Source organism: Notechis scutatus, chromosome 6 (assembly GCF_049901735.1).
Source record: "Notechis scutatus isolate UNSWTSFEM ecotype Mainland chromosome 6, rNotScu1.2, whole genome shotgun sequence".
NCBI lineage: Eukaryota > Metazoa > Chordata > Lepidosauria > Squamata > Elapidae > Notechis > Notechis scutatus.
Window position 1 is genome coordinate 65,196,876 of NC_142014.1, and position 27,917 is coordinate 65,224,792.

The 27,917-nt window shown below is 41.8% G+C and overlaps 1 protein-coding gene across 1 annotated transcript in view; it reads left to right on the forward strand.

Moving 5' to 3' along the window:
* The first annotated feature begins 3,586 nt into the window (after positions 1–3,586).
* OVCH1 (ovochymase 1) overlaps positions 3,587–27,917 on the forward strand; it is a 60,945-nt gene continuing 36,614 nt past the window's right edge. The window contains exons 1-13 of the mRNA XM_087969070.1: positions 3,587–3,596; positions 6,544–6,653; positions 7,305–7,402; positions 8,820–8,992; positions 9,450–9,545; positions 14,082–14,233; positions 15,878–16,070; positions 18,935–19,061; positions 22,545–22,678; positions 23,971–24,111; positions 24,324–24,454; positions 25,518–25,611; positions 26,310–26,438. Coding sequence (XP_087825196.1) covers positions 3,587–3,596; positions 6,544–6,653; positions 7,305–7,402; positions 8,820–8,992; positions 9,450–9,545; positions 14,082–14,233; positions 15,878–16,070; positions 18,935–19,061; positions 22,545–22,678; positions 23,971–24,111; positions 24,324–24,454; positions 25,518–25,611; positions 26,310–26,438 — 1,588 coding nt within the window. The remainder of the gene's footprint in view (positions 3,597–6,543; positions 6,654–7,304; positions 7,403–8,819; positions 8,993–9,449; positions 9,546–14,081; positions 14,234–15,877; positions 16,071–18,934; positions 19,062–22,544; positions 22,679–23,970; positions 24,112–24,323; positions 24,455–25,517; positions 25,612–26,309; positions 26,439–27,917) is intronic.

Here is a 27,917-nt window from a genome sequence, read left to right on the forward strand (position 1 = left end):
TTTTTATACATGTTGATAAAAGAAAAAAGACAGAGCACGTTTAAGAATAATTTAAATTAATTTATTTATTAATGAAAGAAAGAAAGAAAGAAAGAAAGAAAAAGTTTCTAACTTCACCCTTTCTGAACATCTTATTTAAAATATTTGTAAGAGTTTTTAAAGATATATTCATTGACTCCTCTCCCCAATGAATCTTATCTAATAAATACTTGTTCGTGCCTTTTAAACTACAATTCCCAGATTCCCTTGGAAAAGGACAGTTATTAAATCATTAAGGACATTAAGTGCTAAATTATCCTATTTCTGCAAAGAGGATCTTGACTAAATACAGCAGGATATCAAGAATCGTTTCCTCACTTCTCCTTTTTTCTTGAAAACACGTGGTGGGTGGTAGAAAAAGGTCTTTTGAAGCCTATTTTTGCTTCTATCCTTTCTTCAAACTCCCACTTGTTGCCAAAAGGGTTGTTTGGCTGTGATTGACACAAACCATGCAAATATCGCAATGGTTCTTCCTCTATCCCATTGCCTGCCTCCATCTACATGGTAAGTGTTTGAGAATATCCTCCCCCTCCAAAATTGGTTGATTATGTTTGTTTTGGGCAGTTATTGTAGTCACAAGGGAGTATTTGATTTGGCTTTTTAAAAATATTATAGGGAAAGGGAGCGCTTAATGAGAGAAGCAGGTTTGTGTTTAAAATGCCTTTATGAATGAATGTTGTCCAATCTGTTATTTACTTGAAAGTAAGCTCTATCAGACGCAGGGGGGATTACTAATGAGTAATACACATCTATGGTCCTTTTTACATAACTGGCTTTGTTTAGGAAAGAATGCCTCCAATCCTAGGAAGCAACTCACAAACAAACCAGCTTCCCCCTTTTCCTAGCCAAACATCAGTATTCAAGAGGGATTAGTCAGTTTTCCTTAAAGAAATGAAAGGAGTCCAGATGGCACGGAATGAAAGGAGTCCAAATATAAAATTTGTATTTTGACTCCCCTTGTTTTTAAAATATCCTTTTTTTCCCATTAAAACCATAATTAAGCATCTTTTGGAAAGATTTGGAAGGAAGGATTCAGGCAGCCCCAGGGCTTCTGTTTTTATAATTTCTTGCTGTGCGTGGTTCCCAGCTGCCAAGAGAAAGCTCTTGACTCTGGTTGCTTATAAAATGGCTTATGAAATATTGATTCTTCTGCATCATAATGGCTAAAAGGCCTTTCGCTTTCCTGACCCTGATGGGTTTTCCCTCTCAAAAGCAAGTCTGAATTTATCCCAGTGGCCCTTCAATTATTGTATTACAACATGTTTACGATTTAGGTAATTCAAGGAGTAGTATTTGTCTCGTTCCCTCCTAAATGCTCAGCAAAAGCTTTGCAGGTGATTAAACACGACACTTCTGAGCCTTTATAAATTCTCTTTCACTAGTGGTGGGATTCAAATAATTTAACAACCGGTTCGCCTAGGGTCAGGTTGGCCGTTGTGGGAGGTGTGACCCATCCCCATTCTCCAGCTCCACTGCACATGCGGGACGAGCCTCCTGCAACAGCCAACCTGACCCCGGGTGAACTGGTTGTTAAATTACACCCCCCACCCCACCCCCACCGCTATCAAAATTCATCCTGGGCACTGTGCTGCAATAGAGAAATGGGGAATGAAGCGACTGGCACAAGGGAAGGAGGAGGAGCAAGGAGAAGAAAGAGGGAAAGCGCCCTTCTTCCCTTGCACCAGTCACTGTGTTGCCCATTTCTCCATTGCAATGCAGCACAGCACCCAGGATCCACTTTGATTGCTTTGATAACGTTGATTGAATGACCAGTTTGTGTGAACCGGTGTGAACCAGCTGAATCCCATCGCTGCCTTTCACCCCATGGACTCTCTTGCCAGTTATCAAAAGCACCTTTTACATCCGGAATTCTGAGTCATCTGATATTTCTGGAGAATACAGATAGTCCTTGTTTGGTGACCACATCTGGGGCCAGCAACTTGGTCATTAAGCATAGCAGTCACTAAGTGAAACTTATAATAGTACTTCAGCTTTTCCTGGCTTTCTACAGACCTATGAGGATCATCAAGGCAAGAATTGGTTGAAAAGTTACGTTTTCATCACTATCATTAACTGAATGGTTGCTAAACGAGAATTACCTATATCTTTAAATGACTGCACAAATTTGCCAGTGGATGTAGCTCTGTCCAGTGAAATTTAAAAAGTTCACTAAGCCACTTGCCCCCCCTAATTTTATTTTTTAATTTATTTTAATTAAAAAATGAATAAGAAGTTACCATTTTGGGAATTTAAGCCCTAGCCTCATGCATAACTTGTTATTTCAACAAAGTTTCTGGGTCCTACATAATTATAAACTTTAGACGTGTTATTAAAAAACAACATGGTGGCTTACTTATCAAGCCAGATTTGCATGTCTTCCAGCGTGCTTAGTGATTAATTACTGCGGTCAACATTGTGTGAAATTACTCATAACATTGTGAATGATTGCTTTATATTCTTATCTGTAGAATCTTTGATTTTTAGTTCAGGCTTAATGGTTTTCAGACAGCCTTGGAAATATTGTGTTTCCCCCCAAATAAGACCCAATGGGAAAATAAGCCCTAGCATGATTTTCAGGATGCTCATAATATAAGCCCTACCCCCAAAATAAGCCCAGTTAAGATGGATGCATTTAGTGCCGTATTTCCTCGAAAATAAATAAGAACCGAACAATAATCCCTAATGTGTCTTTTGGAACAAAAATTAATATAAGACCTGGTCTTATTTTCAGGAAAACATGGGTAGCATTAAACTTCCTTGAGAACATTATTAAATTTTATTTTTTATTTTTTTTAAAAAAAATCTTGCATTTATATTTTAAAAAATAATTTCAAGGTGGTGAACATACCTTATGTTCCTTTCTCCTATTTTCCCCACCCAAAAATGGTTACTGGATGAGTGGTTGTTAACTCAGGACTATCTATAATTCAGATCAAACTCTCACTATTTCTTGGACAATGTGCACAATGTTTTTCTCCTGTTACTTTCCGTCTGCCTGTCTGAGAATCACACTAGGAATGTGTGATGTTTACACCTTTCATTTTATGTTCTTCTTTCCCCCTGAGTCCAATGAGGTACATGCAGTGCTTCCTCTGTTGCTGAACATTCTCATGGTTTGTCATGGACAATTTATTTGTTTCGTTCAATTTCCATTGATTTCATTCACACAATGAATGGTTTAGAAAGATTAGGAAATTTTCCACAGTGTATATTCCTGGCACAGGGCTGGTTTATTGCATAATAGAAATTGAGGCACCTACAAATGCCTAGAGAGGAAAAGTAATGTATGTAGACTCCCTTAGCGAAGCAACGGTCATCGTTTTGGAAGTGTCGTAGAACTTTAAGAACAAAGTATCTCAGAGTACAAATTCCTTAAGAACCATCACTGCTGGTTAATTGGTCCCAGACTTCCCACAAAAAAATTACTTTCACAGTGTTTCAGAGTTCAGAAACGGGCAAGTTAAGTGGAAGAGAGGAATGGCAGACGTCTTCTAATGAACAGCTATCTGAGAACTTTGCTCTTTCTAAACCACTGGACTTTGAGAGGATGGAAAGAGGTAAGGTTGTCCTTCTTAATATCTTTTAATATTTACAATATTTATCCAGGCGTATCCATGAGCGTGAGTGTGCCCAAAAATCAAGGTGGAAGTCATAACTACAATTGAAGTCTGCCCTTTTTTTTACATGCTTTGCACACGTGGTACGTGAGAAAGTGGCAAGATTTCATATGGATGGTTGCATCCAACATCTTTTTTTTACTTCTGCTGGATATCCCTGGCTTTATGTACAGGTAGTTCTTGACTTACAACAGGGGTGGGTTTCAAAATTTTTAACAACGGGTTCTCTACCCAGCTGCTGGCTGGGTCTAGACATGGTGGGTGTAGCTTAGTTGGCCTCCTGCACCACAGTGGGGGAGGGGGTGTTTTCGCCCTCTTGGGCTCCGGAGGCTTTCCTTGAGCCCCCGGGAGGGTGAAAATGGCCTCCCTGGGCTCTAGAGGCCCTCTGGAAGCTGGAGTCAGACCCATTTTCGGCCTTCTGGAACTTCTAGGAGGCCCATTTTTCACCGTCCCCAGCCTCCAGAGGCTTCCCTTGAGCCTTCAGGAGGACAAAAATGGCCTCCCCAGACTCTGGAGGCTGGAAATGGGTCCATCTCTGGCCTTTTGGAGCTTCGAGGAGGTCCATTTTTTGCCCTCCCTGAGCCTCCACATGGGCCCTGTTCTTACCTGGGATCCAAAACCAGCTGCGTGGGGACTCCTGGGAGCGGTCGGGTGGGGTGGGGTGGGCAGGGCCAGCCAAGGATGGGATTTGCTGGTTTGCTGAACCAGCCATAAAACGGCCATAAAATTAGCTACAGGTTCGCCTGAACTGGAGAGAACTGATAGCAGCCCACCCCTGACTTATAATCATCTGTTTAGTGACTGTGTGAAGTTACAAGAGCACTGAAATAACTGATATATGACCTGGCCCCAACTTTATGACCATTACAGCATTCCCACAGTCACACAGTGAAAACGTGAGTGCTTGGCAACCAGCGTGTATTTTCAATGGTTTTGGATGTCCCAGAATCCTCTGTTCTCCATTTGCAACCTTTCTACCTGGCTTCTGACAAGCAAAGTCAATAGGCGAAGCTTGATTCACTTAACAATCGTATGATTCGTTTAACAACTGCAGTGATTCATTTAAGAACTGCGGCAAACGAAGTTGTACAATTGGGTGTAACTCACTTAAAAACTGCCTTGCTTAACGAATGGAAATTCTGCTCCCAAATGTGGTCATAAGTCAAGGACTACTTGTATTTACTAGGCTTCAATGCTGCTCCGAATCCAAAATTGACTCTGGGTGGCTTAGAGACCTGAATGCACACATGATGAACATGGAACAGCTTTTTGAAGCTATTGTTCAAAAATATGTTGCGGCTGCCAAAAAGGCCAATGCAGTCCTAGGCTGCATGAATAGAATCAAGATCATGTGACGTGTTGATACCACTTTATAATGCTTTGGTAAGGCCACACTTGGAATACTGCATTCAGTTTTGGTCACCATATCATTAAAAAGATGTTGAAACTCTGGAAAGAGTGCAGAGAAGAGCAACAGAAACGATTAAGGGACTGGAGGTTAAAACATATGAAGAATGGTAGCAGGAATTGGGTATGTTTATTTTAATGAAAAGAAGGACAAGGGGAGACATGATAGCAGTGTTCGAATATCTCAGGGGTTGCCACAAAGAAGAGGGAGTCAAGCTATTTTCCAAAGCACCTGAGGGCAGAACTAGAAGCAATGGATAGAAACTAATCAGGGAAAGCAACTTAGAACTAAGGAGAAATTTTCTGAAAGTTGAAACAATATCAATGGAAAAACTTGCCTCCAGAAGTTGTGGATGTTCCAATACTGGAAGTTTGAAAGAAGAGATTGGATAACCATTTGTCTGAAATAATATAGGGTTTTCTGCCTGAGAAGGGGGTTGGACTAGAAGACCTCTAAGGTCCCTTCCAATTCTCTATGCTGTAATTACTAAGGAAGATCCCAGTTACTGCACATCCTTCTCCTGCAGGAGAGCAAAATGCAACACATCAGATTCCAAAGTCTTGCTGAAAAGCAAAGACTTAATCATCTTATTAAAAACCCAGTACAGTTGGGATCAAGCTAATATCTGGGAGGTGATGCTTCATAGAAAGGGGCAGCTTCTCACCCCCAAAGTGGTACATCTGGAAAATGTGAGGTTTGCTTCTTACGCAGCCAGCAAAGGTTCATTTTGTTGTTCATTTCATTGCTGCTGTGGAAATTAATTTATTCAAATAAAAAGCAATAAAGAAGTGCTAAAATTGTCTTTGGGTCTGGAAATAAAGCCTGGGGCCTGCAGAATGCTCACCAGAATGTTTGAAGTGCTACCAAATTTTTCTTTCTTTTTCCAAGTCAATAGCTGAATTCTAAGCCACATATCATAAACCATTTCTTTATTAATTTATTTAAAGCATTTATATAGCCGTCCGTCATTCAACCAACTCTGGGCAGCTCCCAATCAAAGCATAATTCTCAATCAATCATAAATCATGATTTGAAAACCTCAGGTATATGCTAAGCCAATGTCTTAATAGTGCTCTGCAGAATCCAAGGGCTTTTGGAACACAGATACAGGCATTGGTTCATGTTTGTTCAAAATATTCAAATGTCTATGGAGATCCTCAGTCATCCAGGTCATGGTTGTCCCAAAGGTGCTTTTTTTTTTTTCTTCCAAGAGGCAACTGGACTTTCTTTTTTTTTTCCTTTGAAGATGTTTTACTTCTCATCCAAGAAGCTTCTTCAACTCTGAAGAAGAGCTGAAGAAGCTTCTTAGATGAGAAGCGAAACATCTTCAAAGAAAAACAAGAAAGTCCAGTTGCCTCTTGAAAAAGTACCTTTGAGACAAAATATCCAAATATGACTTGAAAGGTAATGTTTGGTCTCATGTAAGACTGCAAGAATAGTGCAACCTCAAAGGGATTTCTCTCCCTTCTGCTTCCCAAGGGAGAAAATGTGGATTCCGCTTTATGGATCTGGAGAATGACCTACAACTTGGGTCCTTTTCAAGAATTATTGGAGGAAGAATGTCTTTGCCAGGAGGGCAACCATGGCAGGTATCTGTGCTTTTTAAAAAAAAAAAATAATTGCTTATTGCTATTCCCAGGAACTGCAGTTCATCTTTTTAAAAAACAAAACAAAGATTAGCTTTTATAGGTAGTCCTCATTTACTGATTGTCTCATACAGTGACTCTTTTGCAGCTATGACGATGATGAAAGGGCAACTTTGCAACCAATTCTTGCATTTGAGACCTTCACAGATCTGTAGAGCAAAAGGAAAGCTGAAGTCAGATCATAAACACAGTTGTAGTTTCACTGAGCAACAGAATTGTTGGTCCCAATTGCGGTTGGTAAACAAGGACTAGGTGCATAGCTAATCCATAAATAGCAGGTGTTCTTCAGCAAGTTCTCTAAGAATGTCCAAATGCATCTACCAGCTGCACAGTAGAATTGTCAAGGGAAATGTTTTGTAGTCCAGGACTCACTGACTAGTACATATATTAAATACCAATGAAGTTCTAATAATACATTGGCAAGAGACTGATTTCCCTAAAATACAAGGACAAACCTTGGCTGCTGATCACAAGTCTAATCAAACTTCTAACTGGCCAGGCTGGCTTATAGAAACTGTTTAAAGTCAGAAAAATTCTTTATTTCCAGCCATCTGATTTCTGTCTTCTCCCATCCTCCCTCTCCCCACGGAATAGGTCTCCATCAAGCAAGGCCGTTCTCATTTCTGCGGTGGCAGTTTGATTGGTGATGATGTGGTGGTCACTGCAGCTCACTGCATCATAGATTTCGATCTGTAAGCTATACTTTATATAACTTGCTTGGAGAGAAACCAAAAGTAATTGAAGCAGATGTCTGGTTACTGGCCTACTGAGATATGGTAGCAGCTTATGGGGTAGCATTGTGCAAAAAGCTTGTGGAATTGGCGGGCAAAATGTAAACTAAGGCTGAAGGGAGGAGGTATTAGTGCACTTTTTAAAAAAAATTGGGCAATTTTGAGATTATGGACTTCAGTTCCCAGAATTCTCTAACCAACCCAGCGGGGCTGGGAAAGGAATTGGAAGAGAGAGCAGACATAAACATCCAGGAGACAGTAGGTTAGTTAGTTGTCAATTTATCACATAAATGCAGTGGATTCAAAAAAAATTACTACCGGTTCTGTGGGCATGACTTGGTGGGCGTGGTGTGGCTTGATGGGCGTGATGCGGCTTGGTGGACATGGCAGGGGAAGGATACTGCAAAATCCCCATTCCCTCCCCACCCCACTAGCCTGCTTTCCAGCTCTGTTCTTCTGTGCAGGGCAACAAAAGAAGACCCAGCCAATCAACTGGGCTCAGGAGGCAGAGAATAGATGGGGGCGGGGTCAGTCAGAGGTGGTATTTGCCAGTTCTCCAGACTACTCAAAATTTCCGCTACTGGTTCTCCAGAATTGGTCAGAACCTGCTGAATACCACCTCTGCATAAATGGCAGCTTAATCCAAATAGGGAAAAAATCTGGAGAGAAGCATTTCAAGCATTCAAAAAGATTCTACCATAATTAGCTAATTCGTAAACAAAACTGGGATTTCCCCCCCCCCCTCTAACTATCCAAAATGTCAAGACCAGCACAGAACAGACCTTATTGAAGTTGGTGTCCTTTTTGAATCTTTGATTTTTTTGTCCAGTTGTGTGATGAGATCATACTAATGCTGTAAGTACTGAAGATGATGTGTCTCCTGCCCACCTAACAGTTCGAAAGCATGCAAATGTGTGTAGGTACCACTTTGGTGGTAAGATAATAGCATTCCGTATGCCTTTGGCATATAGCCAGACAAGAAATGGAGATGAGCATCGTGCTCTAGAATTGGACACAACTGGACAGGAAAACCTTCACCTTTTACCTTTACTGCATGCTTCTCATATAAAAGTGATTTTATCCAGGTGTTTCCCAGGGGAGTTGGAAATTTTAATTTCTACGAAGGAAACCTTGGAATTCTGGGATTCTGGCTAGAAATTCTGAGAATTGCAAAGCCAACAGGTGAATAAGGCTGTTGTAAGCCAATGAGAGCTGATGATAAAAATGAATTTCCTAGAATTTGCTTGATATCACCTCTGCAAGTTTGGGGAATTTTTCCTCCCATGTAGAATCAAGGAGTTTGGTTTTGCTACATTGGACGTCTACTTTATGGCAGCGTCAACTGGCTAAATAATAATTCTTTCCACTCTTTTTTTAGAAAAGTTGTGAAGAATCTGATTGTGACTGTTGGCGAGTTTGATCTCCGCAGTGGGGATGAAGAAGAACAGAATGTCCCAGTCTCTGAAATTGTTGTCCATCCTGACTTCAACAGATTTGGGTATATGGATTCAGATATAGCACTGCTGTATTTGAAACACCACGTACAATATGGTAAGAAGAGACTTGAGTGAATCATTATTAAAGAAAATGATGGGAATGTATGCCAACAATGGGGAATGCTTGAGAGAGGAAGGCTGCCACTCAACCACCCAACTCTAGGAAGAGCATATGACATCACTAGAAGGGGTGTGGCCAAGGGGTTTTGTTTTTTATTTTTTGCAAAGGGAATTAAGGGAGTTAAAGGAGGGAATAGTGAGAGACTTTATAGAGGCAAGCTATTCTCTGGAACTAGGAACACATTTTTGATTTCTTACTGGATTCTTTTTTAAAAGGGGAGGGGAAAAAAACGGGATATCAAATCTGGAAACTTCTGCATATGGCATTGATGTACCACTGAGCTATTCTTTGAGCACAAAAATGTAGAAATGAAATCTTCCCTGTGAAATTCGTGAGTGTTTATCAAAAGACAACATTGACTTAAAACTGCTGGGTGTATTCCCTCTCTTAGGCTATGAAGTACAGCCTATCTGTCTTCCCCACAAGGAAGATGTGTTTGAAGCTGGAACACTCTGTGTTGTGAGTGGATGGGGCAAAACCTCTGAGGGTGAGTATTTGGTCCTGAGCGGCTTATTTTTATTTAATTATTTTTATTTATTTATTTGATTTGTCAATCGCTTACAAGATAATAGGTATATAAACATAGTTATGAATACGTGAAATGGATTCATGTAAGAAAAACAAAAAGAAACAATAGGACAGGGATGGTACGTTGATGCGCTTATGCACGCCCCCTACAGGCCTCTTAGGAAAGGGGTGAGGTCAATAGTAGATAGCCTAAGGTTAAAGTTTTTGGGGTTTGGGGAAGAAACCACAGAGTCAGGTCGAGTATTCCAGACATTGACCACTCTGTTGTTGAAGTCGTATTTCCTGCAATCAAGTTTGGTGTGGTTTACCTTGAGTTTGTATCTATTGTGTGCTCTTGTATTGTTATGGTTGAAGCTGAAGTATTCATTGACAGGTAGGATGTTGCAATGTATGATTTTATATACTATACTTAGATCGGACTGATGGCGGCATAGTTCTAGGTTTTCTAGGTCTAGAGTTTCAAGTCTGGTGGCATAAGGTATTTTGCAACAAGTAGAGGAGTGGAGAACTCTTCTTGTGAAATATTTCTGGACTTTCTCAATTGTGTTAATGTCAGATACGTAATGTGGGTTCCAGACTGATGAGCTGTATTCAAGTATTGGTCTAGCAAATGTTTTGCATGCTCTATGCTTATGGAGAGTAGCATGTGAAGGTTTCTATTGACTGGCTTTTTAATTATTACAGGATGAACCTGCAGAGCTATAAAGAACTCACTATTAGCTTTGTTGCCTAGGGCTGCTAGGATTCATATAGCACTATGACAGTGGTGGGATTCCAAAGTTTTTCCTGTCGGTTCTATGAGAGCATGCTTTGCGCACTCAAAAAACACCCTCTGTGTCAGCGCTAGTGGGGTGAGGTGTTTTTTTTTTAGCTCAGCTGAGGTGCGGCAATCCACTCTGCCATGCAAATCAGCTAAGCTAAAAGACAAGGAAATATAGGATAGCAAAGGGTGGGTGTGGGTGGGCGGGGCCAGCCAGAGGTAGTATTTGCTGGTTCTCCAAACTACTCAAAATTTCCACTACCGGTACATCAGAACCGGTCTAAACTGGCTGAATACCACCTCTGATACATGACCTTATAAAGCCCAGGTCCTTCTCCATACTGGCTCATCCTTTTTCTCCTATTATCTTATGAATTTTCCTCACTAAAACTCTATGCTTTATGCTTCACATAAAACTCTATGAGGGTGGACCATCTCAATGCTACACCCCATCCTGCTTCTAATACCACTGTCTGAAGTCACAGTAGACATCTGGCTTCCCTCTAAGGCAGGGTTTCCCAACCTTGGCAACTTTCAGATGCGTGGACTTCAACTACCAAAATTCCCCAGCCAGGAGAATTCTGGGAGTTGATGTCCATGCATCTTAAAGTTGCCAGCATTTCCCTCTGCCTGAGAGGCAAGAGCCAACACACACAGCTTGAAGTTACCCTGGACAGCGTTAACTGAAGGAGAATATAAGACTGACTCACAAAGGTCCAGAGACAAGTTAAAGGCAACATTGTGAGACCTTATGGACAAGAACTTTTGCCCTGGTGGTCTTGTTCCAAGGTTTAAATGCAAGTGGGGAAAGGCCATCAATCATATTTTGTTCTGTGGTGTCTTCTGCTCTACATTTCCACCCTCGATATCACTGAGCAGTTGGTAGTGACCTAAACCAACACCTAGACATCTGGAATGATAAGTACTTTAGGGATTGTGTGACACATCAAGGTAATGGGGCAGAGCATGAACAACCTTGCTACTTGGGCACCCTCCAGAGATATTGGTCTGTAAGACACATGACCTTTAGCCCTTGTGGTCAGTACACTATGAGATATGACATTAATCTTCTTTGAAGGGGAAACCTGGAAGCTGCTTGGAGCTTTGAAGTTTCCTTGCCAATTGCAGTATAAGAGGCGGGAAGATCTATTTTCCCCAAAAGAGGCAGAGGGGATGTAAAAAAAACTATAGTTCGCTAGACATTTAACACCAAAGAAAGTTCTAAGAATGCATTGGCTACTTTAATTAGGAGGATGGCAGAGGTGGTATTCAGCAGGTTCTGACCAGTTCTGGAGAACCGGTAGCGGAAATTTTGAGTAGTTCAGAGAACCAGCAAATATCACCTCTGACTGGAGATTTTACAGTATCCTTCCCCTGCTTGACCACCAAGCCACACCCACAGAACCGGTAGTAAAAAAAACTTGAATCCCACCACTGGAGGATGGAGTGATTTTGGCTGGGTAATCTTAACATATCCTACTTTGAAGTGGATGCATAAGTAGCCTAGATTTCTGCATTGAGAGAGCCAGCAGATTTCTAAAACCCTTTAGGGCAGGGTTGTCAAAGTTGTGGCCCATGAACGGGGTGCATCACGCACTGGCCATGCCCAACCCAGTTTAGCGAAGGGGAGAAAATTGTGATGCGTCACATGCAGTGGTGGGATTCTACCAGTTTCCCTTCCAGTTCAGCAATCGTGCACTTCGCGTGTGCGCGCACACACCAAACACAAGTGTGCGCAGCTTTCCAAACACCAGCTGAGGCTCTGCCATGCCAATCAACTGAGAGGATAAAGAAGAGAAAAGCGCAGGAAGGTGGGAGGTCCACTCCTGCGCTTTTCTCTTCTTTATCCTCTCAGCTGATCGTCGGAACTTTTTTTTTTTTTTTTTTGCTACTGGTTCGGCTGAACTGGGCCAAACCGGTAACATTTCACCACTGGTCACATGATGACAATGTGACGACGCATGTTTGACACCCCTGCTTTAGGGCAATGTTTTTCAACCTTGGCAACTTTGAGATGCCTGGACTTCAACACCCAGAATTCCTCAGTCAAGTGGAGAGCTGCCTGGGGAATTCTGAGAGCTGAAGTCCACACCTCTCAAAATGGCCGAAGTTGAAAGCACCCATTTAGGGAGCTTGCCTGCTTCAGGACTAATGGAAAAGTTCACTGAGATAGATCAGTGTTCGAACAGTAGAGAAAGTGCCTTAAGAGGCATGAACTTCTGCCTCTTCGTTAACATTTTTGAAACACAGGGATTTTCGTTTTATCATGTGCCATTGCTTCCATTATTAGAAAATCATAATCTAAAATTTACACAAAGGTGACAATTTTAGGGCATCAAATTTTATATTAAGATTTTTGATATTTTTTTGATATTTTTAATATAAACTTAACAAATGAAGATGGTTTACTGCCTGAATACTACTACCTGCCCTATGGAACAATATACTCCACAAACTTAGGATGGCTCCAGGCATTAGGACAGGATGTCAAGGATGCCACTTTTATTATCTTTTGTTAAACTGTTATAACCTGGGTGAGATATGCCTCTTCCTTTTTATCTTTTTTTTTTAAATTTTGTGAGCCAGTCAGTGTTGTACACGAATGGGCAGCAGTATAGTTTGAATAAATGAATAAATAAATAAAATTAATGTTCCTTATCACCATTTCTTTGGGTTACTTAATTGCTATATTAAGAAACCATTTGGAATGCAAAGATGTTGTCTGGGTTTCAACATCTCAATGTTTTCGCTCGTTTAGTCAGTGTGTGGATGTGTGAACTGATCCACAAACAAACCAAGTCAGAACAAATCAAACCAAAATTTTATTATAATTATTGACCGAAAATCCAATAAGATAAATAAAATATGATATATAATAAAATATGATATATAATAAAATATTCAAAAGAGTACATTGAATACGCCATTCAAAAGAGACAATCAAAAAGCCACAAAAAGAAAACAAAAAGACCAAAATATCTCCTCACCAGAAATTCACACTCAGATAAGCCGAGATTAACATCAAGATTAACATTAAACAAACAAAAAGTATTAACAAATTACCAAACAAATCAGTAGTAAACAACACCCCAATCAAGGAAACACCAAGACTATGCCCATCAACACTGATAGAGCAAGTCACTAGTATATAAAATGAGAGCAAACCCCACTCCTTACTAGTACTGATTATGTTACCTAGTGTGGTAATCAAATGTCTGCAGGAAAACAACCAAGTTCAGAGAACACCAAAATTCCACGCATAATTCAACAATTTTTAGAATGTAAGCAAGGTTATCAAGGGTCATTCTGTCCATTGATGTAGCCTTCTCATGGCAAATTGATGTCACTAAGTAGCAAAATTTTGTCATAAAATAAGTGAATTTAGGATTTCTATCAACTATAAAATAGCTTTCATACAATTCTCCAGTACAATTAGAACTTTTTTAAAATGATGGTTGAAGTAGCTCTAAAAAACTGAATCACATTTTAGTTTGATAGTGAGGATATGCACATTATTAGCTTGGGTTTGAAGAAAGCTTTTCTGTTCTGAGATTCCTTTTGGATCCTGAAGACGTTATTATTATTTTATTCATTAAACGTGAAACTCAGTCAGCTGAACATTTAAGAATGTATCACAAATATTATTGACTGGCAATGATGGTTGATACGGGTTGCTGCCAGCATCCTAGATGGTTGCTGTTGTTATTGTTGTTGCTGTTGTTGTTGTTGTTGCAGCTGGGTCCCTGTCAAGCATCCTACAAGAAGTGGAGCTTCCTATCATTGACAGCATAACCTGCAGCGAATTGCTGAAAACTTTAAATTTGCCCCCAGGACAGAGGTCCATGCTGTGTGCTGGTTTTCCAGATGGTGGAAGAGATGCGTGCAAGGTAAAAACTATACCACAAGCATTTAAAGTAGCTCAGTAAAAGAATTTACAAGCGGTCTCAATGATATTTTATTTTTCCATTGTTAGGAAGCTCTCTCTATGTTTTCCCAAGTTTCTCACGGTATCCTAGAACAATGTAATTTTTTAATCTAATTAAAGGCGATGCACCAATCATGGTGAAATCATTGCTGGAATTGTATTTCTAATGATCAGTTTTATTGCTTTGATGAAAATATTGACTCATCTGATAATTTCATATACTGGATCATAACTTACAAGGGCCCACTCAATGCTGGGTTCTAAAGCAGTTGCTTCCCACTTAAAAAAAATAAGCTAGAAAAGAAGAATTGTGTGCTTGCTGCCTTGGTTTATGTGACACTTGTTTTATGTTTGTGGTTGAGACCATTTTGAATTTTGTGTATTTGCTGGGTTTTTTTTTTCTTTAAAGATAATGAATGTGGGAAATACAATACTGAAATGGTGTTGATTAGAAAGTAGGTGTGATGACCCAGAGTGTAACACAAATGTAACAAAATCCAAAACGTAAATAAATGTCCTTGAATGCCTCCAACTTGGCCTCACTGTTCAATAATACTCAGTTGGAGATAAAACATACTCAAAAATAGTCTTCAAAAGAAAGCAATGCAGTCTGAATTTAATGAGCAGATAGAAGTGAAATAAAAAATCAAACAAACTACAATGATGAAATGTCCACAACAGAACAGGGGAAGTATTTACCAAATTCAAGGAGATAACAAGGCACAGTTTGTTGGAAGGACGTCAACTAAGATAACTTCAGACCAAAATAAAACACATTTGCTTCTGGCAACCTATGTTTTAACCGTCTCTCTTATATACTCGTCTCCCCAGCTGTAACCAAAGAGGAGGATCATTGCCGCTTCCTCTCTCGCAAGCCAAGTTGTTGCCTTCTCCTTTCCTCCCTGCATGTCCTAGGATGCAGAGGGGATGGGCCTGGTTCTTCCTCTGACTGCCCAGCCGGACTCTGACCTTCCCCAGCCTCCTCCACAACCTCCGGAGCTACACCTCCACTCCCTGTCGGCTGTTCCTCCTCTCCCTCAGAGTCTGACTCTATCAAGGGCATGACAGTAGGACATTATAAGATTTTGATGGATACCAGTGTTTCTCAATGTTGGCAATTTTAAGAGATATGGATTTCATCTCCCAAAATTCCCTAGCCAGCTCCTGTCCACAACTCTTAAAGTTGCTAATGTTTAGTAACACTGGTCTATACTAGCAGTTTAACAAATACATATATTTAATGAAATATACATGCCCAAAGAGTGAAATGTAAGTCAGTGAAATGAAATGAGAGATCTGATATATTAAAGCGGTTGGACTAGGATCAGACAGTCCCAGATTCACATCCATGGATAAGTACAGAAACTTTCTCGGTGACTTTGGGCCAGTCACTCCCTCTCAGCCCAATCTACTCCACAAGGTTAATATGGGGAGGGGGAAATGGATAAAGAAATATTGTAGCTTGAGCTCCAAAAGGAAGGCAAGCTCTAAATTCAATACGTTCAATAAAATAAATAATGAGGAGAGGGCATTGGCATGTTTCCAAAAATGTGGATTGTGCTACCATTTACTTACCTGGAAAGGTTCTTCTCATGTTTTATATCAGGGTGATTCTGGAGGGCCCCTGGCATGTAGAAAAGCCAGCGGCCTCTGGACATTGGTAGGCATCACCTCCTGGGGAATTGGTTGTGGAAAAGGCTGGCTTACTGACAAAAGGATCAACGGCAGTAGAGGTTCTCCGGGCATTTTCTCCAAAGTGAACGAGCTCCTGGATTTCATTACTCAACACATGACCACTGGTCAGTATTGCTTTTAACTTATCCTTCTTTCTCCATTCATTTCTCCCATAGAAAAATGTGGGGGATGGGGTGGTTATTTTCTCTGGAAACTTCCAGTTTCTAGATGCTCTTTGTATAGTACATTCTATGGTGACCAAGTCAGAAAACAACAGAGTTATGAAGATGGCATGAGACTGGGTGTTTAGTGCCTTTGTTTTTAGATATCTAAGCATTCAAAGGGAGAATACTTCACTTTTTTTTTTCCAAATTGAAGAGAGAAAGGTACAGTTCTTTGCTCCCCTGTGATCATAGTGCTCACACAGTCAACCATGTGAAAAAAAACCATGAAGTGATATTTGGTATAAGTCAGTGGCAGAACGCACGCAATTATTGGATCAAATGCAAGATTGAATGCTTTGTTCTGAAAAAGTTTTATTCTGCTAAGAATTAATCTGTGTGCCTTAAAGATATTTTTTTGAGGTGGAATGAGCACCTGCATTAGAGGGGGAGAAATTTGGTCCGGTAGTGGGATTCAAATTTTTTACTACTGTTTCTGTGGGCGTGGCTTGGTGGGTGTGGCAGGGGAAGGATACCGTAAAATCTCCAGTCAGAGGTGGGATTTGCCAGTTCTCCGAACTACTCAAAATTTCCGCTACCTGTTCTTCAGAACTGATCAGAACCTACTGAATATCACCTCTGATTTGGCCAACTCAGATCTTTCCCAGAAAGAGACCTGGATCAAGAGATTGCAAAGTCCCAAACTGGAGGCGGAAGGGAGAAAGAGGTTGAGGGCAACCATACCCTAGAAGCTGATGAAGGAGAATACTTGTTGGTCAGGGTTCAAATGAGGCATCCATGGTGCTCTCTGAGCTAGAAAATAACCAAGCAAGAGAACACCAAGGACCTTTCACCCTATAATTTTTCAGAATATATCTAGTAGCTTTAGTTTGGCAATTTTGATGTTAGACTCATGCCCAGAGCTGAGACTGAAATCCAATCAAGTGCAATCTTTATTTGCTTACATCTAATAGACCAGGGGTCGCCAACCTTTTGGACCTCAGGGACCACCAAACTCATAATTTTAGATCCCAGGGACCGCTAACCGGTTCTGTGGGCGTGGCCAAATTTGTGGGTGTGGCTTGGTGGTCATGTGACTGGCTGGGCATGGCTTGTATGTAAATATTATAAATATTTATATAAATATTGATTTTTTTATAAGAGAGCAACTTTTACCCAAAATCGGCAAAGCAGGCAGGCAGATTGAGTTGCTCACAGAATCACAGATTAATTCAGAAATCCATCTATCTGCCATTGGCTAGCTCAATCTGTCACATAAAATTTGCTTGCAAGCAAACTCATAAAATTAACTCACAACACACCATGCATGTAAATATTGATTTTTTTATTTAAAAAAAGAGCAACTTTTACCCAAAATCAGGCAAAGCAGGCAGATTGAGTTGCTCACAGAATCATTCAGTGATCTATCTATCTGCCATCGGCTAGCTCAGTTTCTTAAATTTGCTTGCCATGAGTCTGCACTGAATTTGCTTGCAAGCAAACCTTCAGTGCTAAGGGAAGCAGAGCTGAAGATCTAAAGACTAGCTAGAAAGCAAGAAATCCAACCATTTCCTGCTTCCTAGCTAATCTAAATCTCCCAGCACAGCAGAACAGATGATGGTCAGAAAAAGGAAAAATAGCAATTTAGCAGGCAAGTTTGCTAAGTAAGGAGTGAGTGGGCGGGGAGCGTTCCTGCGGGCCATGTGGGTGGCGCAGCCTTGTGTTTCTGCACAGCCTGGATTAATTGCTTTGGGAGGGTGCTCTGGGGATGAGATTACTCTGCGGCCCACCAAAATTTTCTCAATTTTCTTTTGGTGAAAGTGGCCTTGTTTGGTACCCCTGCCTGGCTGAAGACAACTACCTTGATAATAGGTATGTATTTACCACAGACGCCGTAGCCCACTGGTTGGCGACTGCTATAATAGACAGAATCTTGCCTAACTACAGCTATAACTTTCTAAGCCAAGGGTGTCAACCTGGATTTCATTGAGGACCGCATCAGGGTTGCGTTTGACCTTGGGTGGCTGATTGGGCATGGCTTGGGTGGGTGTGGCCAGGGTAGGCATGGCCAGCTCGACATCCTACAGCCCCCTGCCAGCGAAAACGGAGCTCGGGAGACCTGGCAGAGGCACTGCAGGCTGGTCCTTCACTATCCCCAGGGCAGTCCCGCAGGCCAGATCTACGTACTTAGCAGGCTGGATCCGGCCCACAGGCCTTGAGTTTGACACCTCTGTTCTAAGCTAATAGATATAATACATCCTTAGAGATTCTATGGTGTAATTACCCTGAACATCTTTCTCCTTCCTCCCAGAGATGGTATTCAGCAGGTTCTGACCGGTTCTGGAGAACCGGTAGCGGAAATTTTGAGTAGTTTGGAGAACTGGCAAATATCACCTCTGACTGGCCCCACCCCCATCTATTCTCTGCCTCCCAAGTCCCACCTGATCGGCTGGGTCTTCTTTTGTTGCCCTGCACAGGAGAACGGAGCTGGAAAGCAGGTTAGTGGGGTGGGGAGGGAATGGGGATTTTGCAGTAAGCGTCCCCCAGGAGTGGGGAGGGAATGGAGATTTTCCAGTATCCTTCTCCTGCCACACCCACCAAGCCACGCCCACCAAGCCACACCCATAGAACCAGTAATAAAAAAAATTGAATCCCACCACTGCTTCCTCCCCTCCAGCTTAGGATTGTGCAGTTTCTTGAACTGGGTCTCTTGGGAAAGTTCTGAGTTGGCAAAATCTCCCCCCTCTGCTGCTTCAGGCACACATTCCAGTGCATCTTCTTCGTGCTGACAATATTTCACAGGCAGCTTTTTGGTTTCTCTTGCTCAGAACCTGGGCCAAGCTTTCTGTCTGCATCCAGCCTAGAAGAGTGCAATCCCCATGGAGTGCTGGTGTTTGGTGAAAGTGGCCTTGTTCGGTACCCCCGCCTGGCTGAAGACAACTACCTTGATAATGGGTATGTATTTACCACAGACGCTGAGTTTCCTTGAAGGACGTTACTAAATGGGCTGCCTTGATGGGATTTTGTGGAACAAACGGAGAGCTTTCCCAAAGGTACTCTTTCAGGAGGCAACTGGACTTCCTTGGTTTTTTTTTTTAAACAAAATTTTATTAAGTAAATTATTAAAAACATTGGACGTGATGTGATCGTTCTGACAATTCTGTTTGTCATACATATTATGGCATAGAGTACATATTTTACATACATATCTACATTTATACATCTGTACATTTATTCAGTAGTTTCCAATTCTAGTCATCCCTTCTGCCAACCCTATTCTCTTTTGATTGTAGATCTTTCCTTTTTCCCCACCATTGATAGAATTTATCCTATACTTTATAGTATTCTATCTCTTCTTTATCTTTCATCTCTAAAGTTAGTTTAACCATCTCAGCGCATTTGATTTTTTCTTTGAAGACGTTTTGCTTCTCATCCAAGAAGCTTCTTCAGCTCTGACAGGATATTGGGGAATGGAAGGATTTATATTCCTTGCAGACAGCTGGTCATTTGCATCCTTTTAGACAGTTGTTGAGGCCACTTGGAGATTTATCTGTGTCCTCAGGTTCACCTGAGTAGCGCTCCTGGTTCCTGTAGTCTGCAGTTTTTTCCCCCCTCTGGAAATCCATTCCTACTCCCACACCATTCAAAGGGTGTTCATCCCAAATTGTATAGCTAAAAGTCTGTAGAGATTTTCAGTCATCCAGGTCACGGTTGTCCCAAAGGTGCTTTTTCAGGAGGCAACTGGGCTTTCTTGTTTTTCTTCTTCTTCTTTTGAAGATGTTTCGCTTCAGATACACTTCCAAGTGCTCCCACAACCCTCTAAAAGGATACAAATTACCAGCTGCCTGCAAGGAATTGAAATCCTTCCATTCCTCAATATCCTGTCAGAGCTGAAGAAGCTTCTTGGATGAGAAGAGAAACGTCTTTAAAAGAAAAAAACAAGAAAATCCAGTTGCCTCCAGAAAAAATCACTTCTGATGACCTGGATGACCGAGAATCTGTACAAAAGGAGAGTTTGTTGATAAAGATGCAATGGAATGTTAAATGCACATGCACGGTAAACGTTACTGAAATAAATAATGTTTCGGTTGTGGTCTTTAAATGCAAAGAAATAAATTAAATATGATATCCTTTGCCATCTTGGTCTTTCACTGCTTCTTGACAAATAGATAGGGATGGTTTGGCTGTGAACTCCGAGGCAACTTGAAGCAATTTCTTATCTGAACATAGATTGCCTTTTTAGCAATCAAATGCTAGCAATCCCGTAATGGTGTAATTATTATTTAATTATTCAATAATTCTTTGAACTATTTGCTAGTAATTCAATTTCTTATTAAATGGCTTTGAATTATTTGCTAGCATTTCTGTAATAATGTAATTGGTTATACCAGAGATCCTCAGGGTTTTTGGAGCTGGCCTAGAAGTATTACAGGTAGACTTTGACTTACGACCACAGTTGAGCCCAAAATTTACGTTGCTAAGTGAGACAGTTGTTCAGTGAATTTTGTCCCATTTTGCAACCTTTGTTACAGCTGTTGATTGAATCACTGCAGTTGTTGAGGTAGTAACATGGTTGTTGAGTGAATCTGGCTTCCTCATTGACTTTGCTTGTCAGAAGGTTGCAAAAAGTGATCACGTAACCCCGGGGCATTGCAAACATCATAAATATGAGTCAGTTACCAAGTGTCTGAATGTTGATCATATGACCATGGGGATGCTACAACAGTCTTAAGTGTGAAAATCAGTCATGAGTCACTTTTTTGTAACAGTCACTAAATAAATGTTTGTAAGTTGAGGGCTACCTGTATTCCTGTTCTGACCTAGGCTTCCTTACAAAGCATAAAACACAGTCTTAATCCCGGCAAAATCTCTTTTATTTCCACAGCTGTGAATTACGTTCATTCACAGCCTGCAAGGCTTCACAAAGAGTCTTTCAGGGGAATGTTTATAAACACCCACTTTATCGCACTTGGAATGCTACCAGAGAACTAATTGCCAGACGTAAGGCAAGGCCAAACTTGACACAACAGAAGTCCAACAGTCCAACAGAACTTTTCAAAACCAGATGAACTAATTGCTAATTGCTTCCTGCAAAAGCTCACGTCCCGTTCACTCCTCTTTTATCTCCTATGGGAGGGGCCAGTCATCTCTGATGTGTGGCGTTACTCCTGAGTTGATCCTGCTTTCTCAATTGTTCTTGTCTTCTGCTAGCTCTGCGCATGCACAGGCTGGAACCCAGTTCCATAAGCTCCACCGCATCACTGCTGTCCAAACCCAAAGGCAGCTGTTGACTGCCAGCCTACCTTGGCCCCATCTCTGCCTCTGATGCAGAGCCCTCCTCCAGGTCTTCCTCAGCCTCCAGACCAGGCCCAGGTTCCTCCCCAACTTCCACACTACTGTCTGACTCTGCTGCCAGCTCTATCAGCTGCTGGCAGGCCACAACAATTCCAGGGACAGATGCCCCAAAAGTGGGCAGGGGTAAACCAATCTTAGATTAGATTTAATTTAAACTGCACTTAAATTAAATTAAATTATAGTTGGTTATTTAATAATTTTTCCATTCTGTTGGAATCATAGTAATGTGTTCTATGTGTTCAATAATAATGTTCAATGTAAGGATTAGGTAGGGCCTCAGTGATAATCTGGTCTATCTCCCTGTCCAATGCAGGAATACAGGTTAAAATGGAGGTTAAAATTTGAAGGTAACTTTGGAAGAGGAACTGGGGGCCATAACTTAAGTTATTGTGAGGTACACATGGCCAGGACATTGAATCAACACCTGTGATTTCTATTTTATGTTAACTTCTCCATTGCTATGCCAAGCCAGGATATAAGGCCACCTTGCCACATTACAAATACAGAATTTATATTTTGCATAAGTACTCTATTATAGAGCCAGGATGGTCTAGTGAAGTGTTTTTCACACTTGGCAACTTTCAGGTGTGTGGACTGGGAATTGAAGTTCACACACCTGAAAGTTGCCAAGTTTGAAAAACACTGTAGTGGTTAAGACAAATAAGAATTGGGAGGTCCACCCTCATCCATGGGAGCTCATTGGGAGATCGTAGTCCAGTAAATCTGTCTCAGTCATCTGGTTGACACTCTTGCTATTGTTGTTGGGAAAATGTGATGAAGGAGCCTTATTTATGCTGCCTTAAGTTTCTAGACAAAAGGCAGAATATAAACTACAGTTCCTTTATGTTCATATTTTCTCCCTGTGGTTCAAACTGCCCATTCACTTTGCATGCAAGCAAACAAATAAAAATGGAGGGAGATGAGTTTGTTGCTCTATCCCTTTGGTGGTACATTTGTAGGTGGTAGAAGAAGAATCAGTGCAAGGCATTTTCAGTGGAGAGGTCCATGACAGTTCCTGACTTCAGGTGCTCAGCAATATCATGTTCTTTTGCCCAAGCCGTACTTTAAATTATCTATTTCCAGCTGGTGCATTTGGAACCTAACCGTATCTGAAGATAAAATCATTCTGGTGGAATTTATCAAACTAGACATAGAAGATCAGATTGAATGTGACCATGACTACGTTGCTTTCTATTCAAGCGAGAAGGAATTAATTGGTAGGTGGAAGGTCTCTCGTGCGATTCCTTGTGAGATTTCAGTCTATGATTTAGGAAACTGCCCTTGACTGAGTTGGGCCATTTCTCTGTCTAGCCCAGTACATCAATTATGACTAGCAGCTGCTCTCTGGACTGGTGGCTTTTCTGACCTAAAGGAAAGTTTTAAGGGTTGAGTCTGGGAAATGTGTTTGAGAACCTGCCATCTCAGGGTGTGATCACCTTAGTATATCTGGGTGATGCCACCTTGCGGATGGTTCCTCTGAGTTGGGGACCAAATTTGTGCAATGGTAGATCCAAATTCAATGATAGAACAATCCTGTCGTCTTCTTTTTCTCCTGTTTCCTCTCTCTCCTTCTGCTACCATGCCCTGCAATTGGATGGAGGTGAAGGATGGTTCATCTTACCAGATATATTTGAAGCTACCATTCTACATTCCGCACTAACCTGGGCGTAGCCAACTCTGAGATACCTAATTCACTGTCACCCTTGATCCTGCTTTTCCCTCCATCCTTTGGGTGTATCATCCAACGAAAAAACGTCCATAGCCAAGAGCCATTAATCATGCTCTCCAATTAGATTTTTTCACAGCAGAAGCTTCAGTCATCTAATCAGTCTCTGAAGAAAATATGAATGGAATGTACTTTAGATTCCACACTGCTTCCTGCTCTTTGAAACTCCCCCCACTTCTTTCTATTGTCAACTATAAAACATGTATACAAAATGTTTTATGAGTTGACAAGGGGTGTATCAAACTCAAGGCCCACGAGCTGGATCTGGCCGGCGGGGTGCTTAGATTTGGCTCACAGGGCTGACTTGGAAACAGTGAAAGACCAGCCCACGTGGCCCTCCCGAGTTCCATTTTCACTAGCAGAAGGTTGCAGGAGGCCATCGCAACCAAAAGCGGAGCTCGCAAGGGCTGTGGGCAGCCCTCTTGAGCTCAATTTTCACTGGCAGAGGGTTTCAGGAGGCCCTTGCAGCCGAAAATAGAGCTTGGGAGCCTGCTTTCACTGATAGAGCATTCAGGCCACCCCAGGCACCCCACCTGGGCCACGCCCACCCCAGCCCCCCAAGGTCAAGCACAACCATGATGCGGCCATCAATGAAATCGAGTTTGACAGCCCTGAGATAGATGAATTGATGCCTTGCAGAGGGCTCTGGGGAAAGAACCCCAAATAGCCTATCCTATCCTATACCAGTTGCATCTTTTGTAGACCTTAAAGCTACAAAGAGTGGGTCACTAGGATGTATGTGACTCCCACAGGGTTCATTTTGACTTTGTTCTCTTCTAACAGGTAAAATCTGTGGTGATGTCCTGCCTTCCCCCTTGCTGATAGAGTCGGACCAAGCCATTGTTATATTTGTGTCTGATGGCAGCATTGGGGGCAGAGGCTTTGAATTCACCTTCAGTGCTGTGCATCCAGCATCTGAAGCAGGTAATTCCACCTTTGCCTCTGAACCTCTCTGTGGAGGACAGCTGGGGAACAGGCAGTTTCTTAGTCCCTACTTATTTTTGAAAAAGCAAGCCAACATTTGCATATTTTAAGTATATTGGGGTAGAAAAAGAACTTAATGTTGATTTGCCAGTTAATAAGGCACGTAACATTTTTGCCTATTTGCTTCCGCCTCTCTTGCTCCAATGTCGTAGGCTCTGGCTGTGGCAGTATTGCGATGCTGGTGGAAGAAGGAAAGATTGACACGGCTAATTACCCTGGCTTATATCCCAGCAGCACAAAATGCCACTGGCTCATTGAAGCCCCAGTGGACCGTGTCATCAAGGTAATAAGGAGCGATGACCTAGGTTGGAATGCAACCAACTTTTTTGTGGATGCCTGTGTCAGACAGTCACAAATCATTCTTGAGGCAATGATCTTGCTTATCTGTGTTCTCAAAGAACTTAAAATTGCTGCGCACAAGTGCTTTGTCAGAGTGAGGCAACTGCCTCGAGCGGATGATTTTGGAGGTCAAGAAAGGGAAATAGATTATTATTTAATTCAATGTTACTGAATTCTTTTTCTGCCAGACATGGGAAGAGAAGCTGACAGGATTTCCTGTCTCAAGGATTAAAATCATGTCTTGGTTTGCTTTATTGCGCTTCTTGATCATGTTGGGACAGAGTTTTTTTGCTGTGGCCTCAGAGATGTTGTCATTAGATGCCCTTCGGATAAGCTAGGGCCACAATTTCTAGAACATACCATCAGAAGTCATAGAACAGTAGTCGCCAACTAGTGGCCGGGGACCACTGGTGATCCGTGAGAAAATGTTGGTGGTCTGCAGAGAAAAGCACTCCCCCCAAAGTAATTAATCCTGGCTGTGCGGGAACTCAAGGCTGTGCTGCCCACATGGCCACCCACCCACTGACCCCCACCCTTCGGCTGAGTGCAAACTTTACCTTGAATAGAGCCACGCGAGTGGAAATGGAAGGTAAGACCAATGGCAGGGGAGGGAAATCAGCCCCGGGGTGGCTTGCTGACATTGGTGGGAAAGTCGGTCCCATAATCCAGAGCTGCAGTAGTCACAGGGCTGGCCCTTTGGTCATACCGGAGCAGCTCTTCCAGTCCATGGCACGCTGGTGCACCCGGGTGGAGGAGCAGCTGCTCCGGGATGACCAAAGGGCCAATCCTGTGACTACTGCAGCTCTGGAAATGGGACTGACTTTCCTACCAATGTCAGCAAGCCACCGCCAGTCAAAACTCATATTAGTGGTCCACGGGATTTAAAATTATGAGTTTGGTGGTCCCTGAGGTCCAAAAGTTTGGCGACCCCTGTCCTAGAGGACTTAAGGATGGGGATGCTATTGTGTATGTTCTATGGGGTTGAATGCTAATATCTTCCCTTTCAGTTGGAGTTCGAAGACTTTGCAGTTGAAATCAGCCAGGATTGTATTTATGATGCTGTTGTTGTTTATGGTGACACCGAAGAAGAGCACCAGCTAGGTAATAACTGGTTTGACTTGGTAGATTGTAATCAGAGGTGGTATTCTGCAGGTTCTGACCAGTACTGGAGAACTGGTAGCGGAAATTTTGAGTAGTTTGGAGAACTGGCAAATACCGCCTCTGACTGGCCCCGCCTCCATCTATTCTCTGCCTCCCGAGTCCCAGTTGGTCAGCTGGGTCTTCTTGCATAGGAGAACAGAGCTGGAAAGCAGGTTAGCGGGTTGGGGAGGGAATGGGGATTTTGCAGTATCCTTCCCCTGCCATGCCCACAAAGCCACGCCCACAAAGCCATACCACGCCCACAAAGCCACAGCCACAGAACCAGTAGTAAAAAATTTTGAATCCCACCACTCAATTTTATAATGGCTCCCTGAAAGACAAAATTGAAAGAGTCCCCCTGGTATCTCAGCAAAGGTCCACAGCTCTCAAAATTCCTAGGCAATGTGGCATTGACCTTGTCCACTTAACTTTTGATGATGGCGTGGATAAATATTTTGAAAGAAAGTCAAGCAAATGGGCAGTGGTGGTGGACAAGAGATAGCAGACCAAACTAAAATGTCTCTGATTTAAATCATTTGTTCCAAAATCTTGAATCAGACTTTCTGAGGGAGCTCCTTTCCCTTCTATGAGATACGGCCCCTGGTGAAAAGTACTTCACCGCTGATGGCAGGAGCTGTGTACTTTTTTCCTCCTTATAGCTCTCCTGTGTGGTTTCTCAATTCCTTCGCCTGTGTGGAGCCCAGGGAACATCATGCTGATCCACTTTGAGAGTGATGAAGAAAATAACTTCAGGGGATTCAAGGCCAAGTTCACTTTTTTCTCTTCAGGTTGGTTGGGGGTGTTCTCTTCAACATCGGCTTCTGCTAAATAGAAAATTTGCATGTCTTTTGATCCAGAATCAATGAAGAGAAATTAGAGAGATTCACTTAACTTTAGGACCTCACCTGATTGTACAAATCAGGCTGGGGATTTTTTTTGATGGCATTGGATTCTACTTAGTATCAACTCCAGGCCAAGGTAAAACATATGGCTGCAGATTTTATACCATTGACATAAACCGTTGAAGTAGTCTATTGGGGCAGGAGTGTTTTTGTGGTGAAGTACTCATTATCTTCCAGAGTCATCTGCAATTGGACTATTTTGATCCTTATTAGAGAATTCTTTGGGGTTATCAAGTGTTTTTGAGCTTCTAAATTGACTTGCTCTGTGGAGACCAATTAGCATTTAACAGGTCAATTTTCAATCTTTTATCTGTTCTGTCCATCATGATTCTTTTTAAAAAAAGGTTCTTAGGTCAAACTATTCCAAAATGTACAACGATGAAATTTTTAGGATGCAAGAAAATATAGGCTATTCTCAGAAGACATCATGAATTTTGTTCTGAGTGGAACATGCAGGCCTGGAGCTTTGTCTGATCAAGGGGATCTGAAAGGGAAAATACAACCTATCTGTTACATATAGCACTAGCACCTAGATTTCTATACCACTTCACAGTGCTTCAGAGCCCTCTAAGCAGTTTGCAGAGTCAGCCTATTGCCCCCAATAATCTGGGTCCTCATTTTACCAACCTCGAAAGGATGGAAGGCTGAGTCAATCTTGAGCATGGTGAGAATCAAACTGCTGGCAGTTGGCAGAATTAGCCTGCGATACTGCATTCCAACCACAATGCCACCATGGCTCTTCTGAGTTGTGCAGCTATGTTGACTTTGGGATCTTGCTACTTCTAGGTCATGTGATGACCCAGATTTCCACATTCCTGCAAAAGATTCATGCATATGTCTCATGAGATACAGAGGTGAACTGTTTCAGATAACAAAATATGTTCAGATGATCCCATCATAGCTTTCTTCCTGAATGAGAATAGCAGAAAAAAGACATTTGGAGTAGAAAAATAAAAAGGAAGACTTGGACAGGTTCTGTTATGTACTGTGTGACCTCTTGTGTGGGTAAAGGACTCTAGGGGCAAAAAAGAATTCAAAAAGAAATTGGTTGTTCGTTTGACTCATGACAAAGGAGCAGCGAATCTCAAGGAATATAATTTATTCTTTCCGGAAATGTTAAGAAGACTAAATGTTTTTGATAATAAATAACATTACGGTTTCAGGCTTCAACATTATAGCTGTGAATGTTAGACTTATTTTGTGCATTATCTTGCACACTTTGAACCATCCTTCCATTATTTCTATGCAATTAGTGTGAGTTTTTGAAAATAGAAATTGATTCTTTTATGCAAAAGTGTTTGGGGAAAGTCAAAGTCACTGTGTGCCCCCACCTTCCTATCTTCCCCTTACCCTTTTACCTGTCAT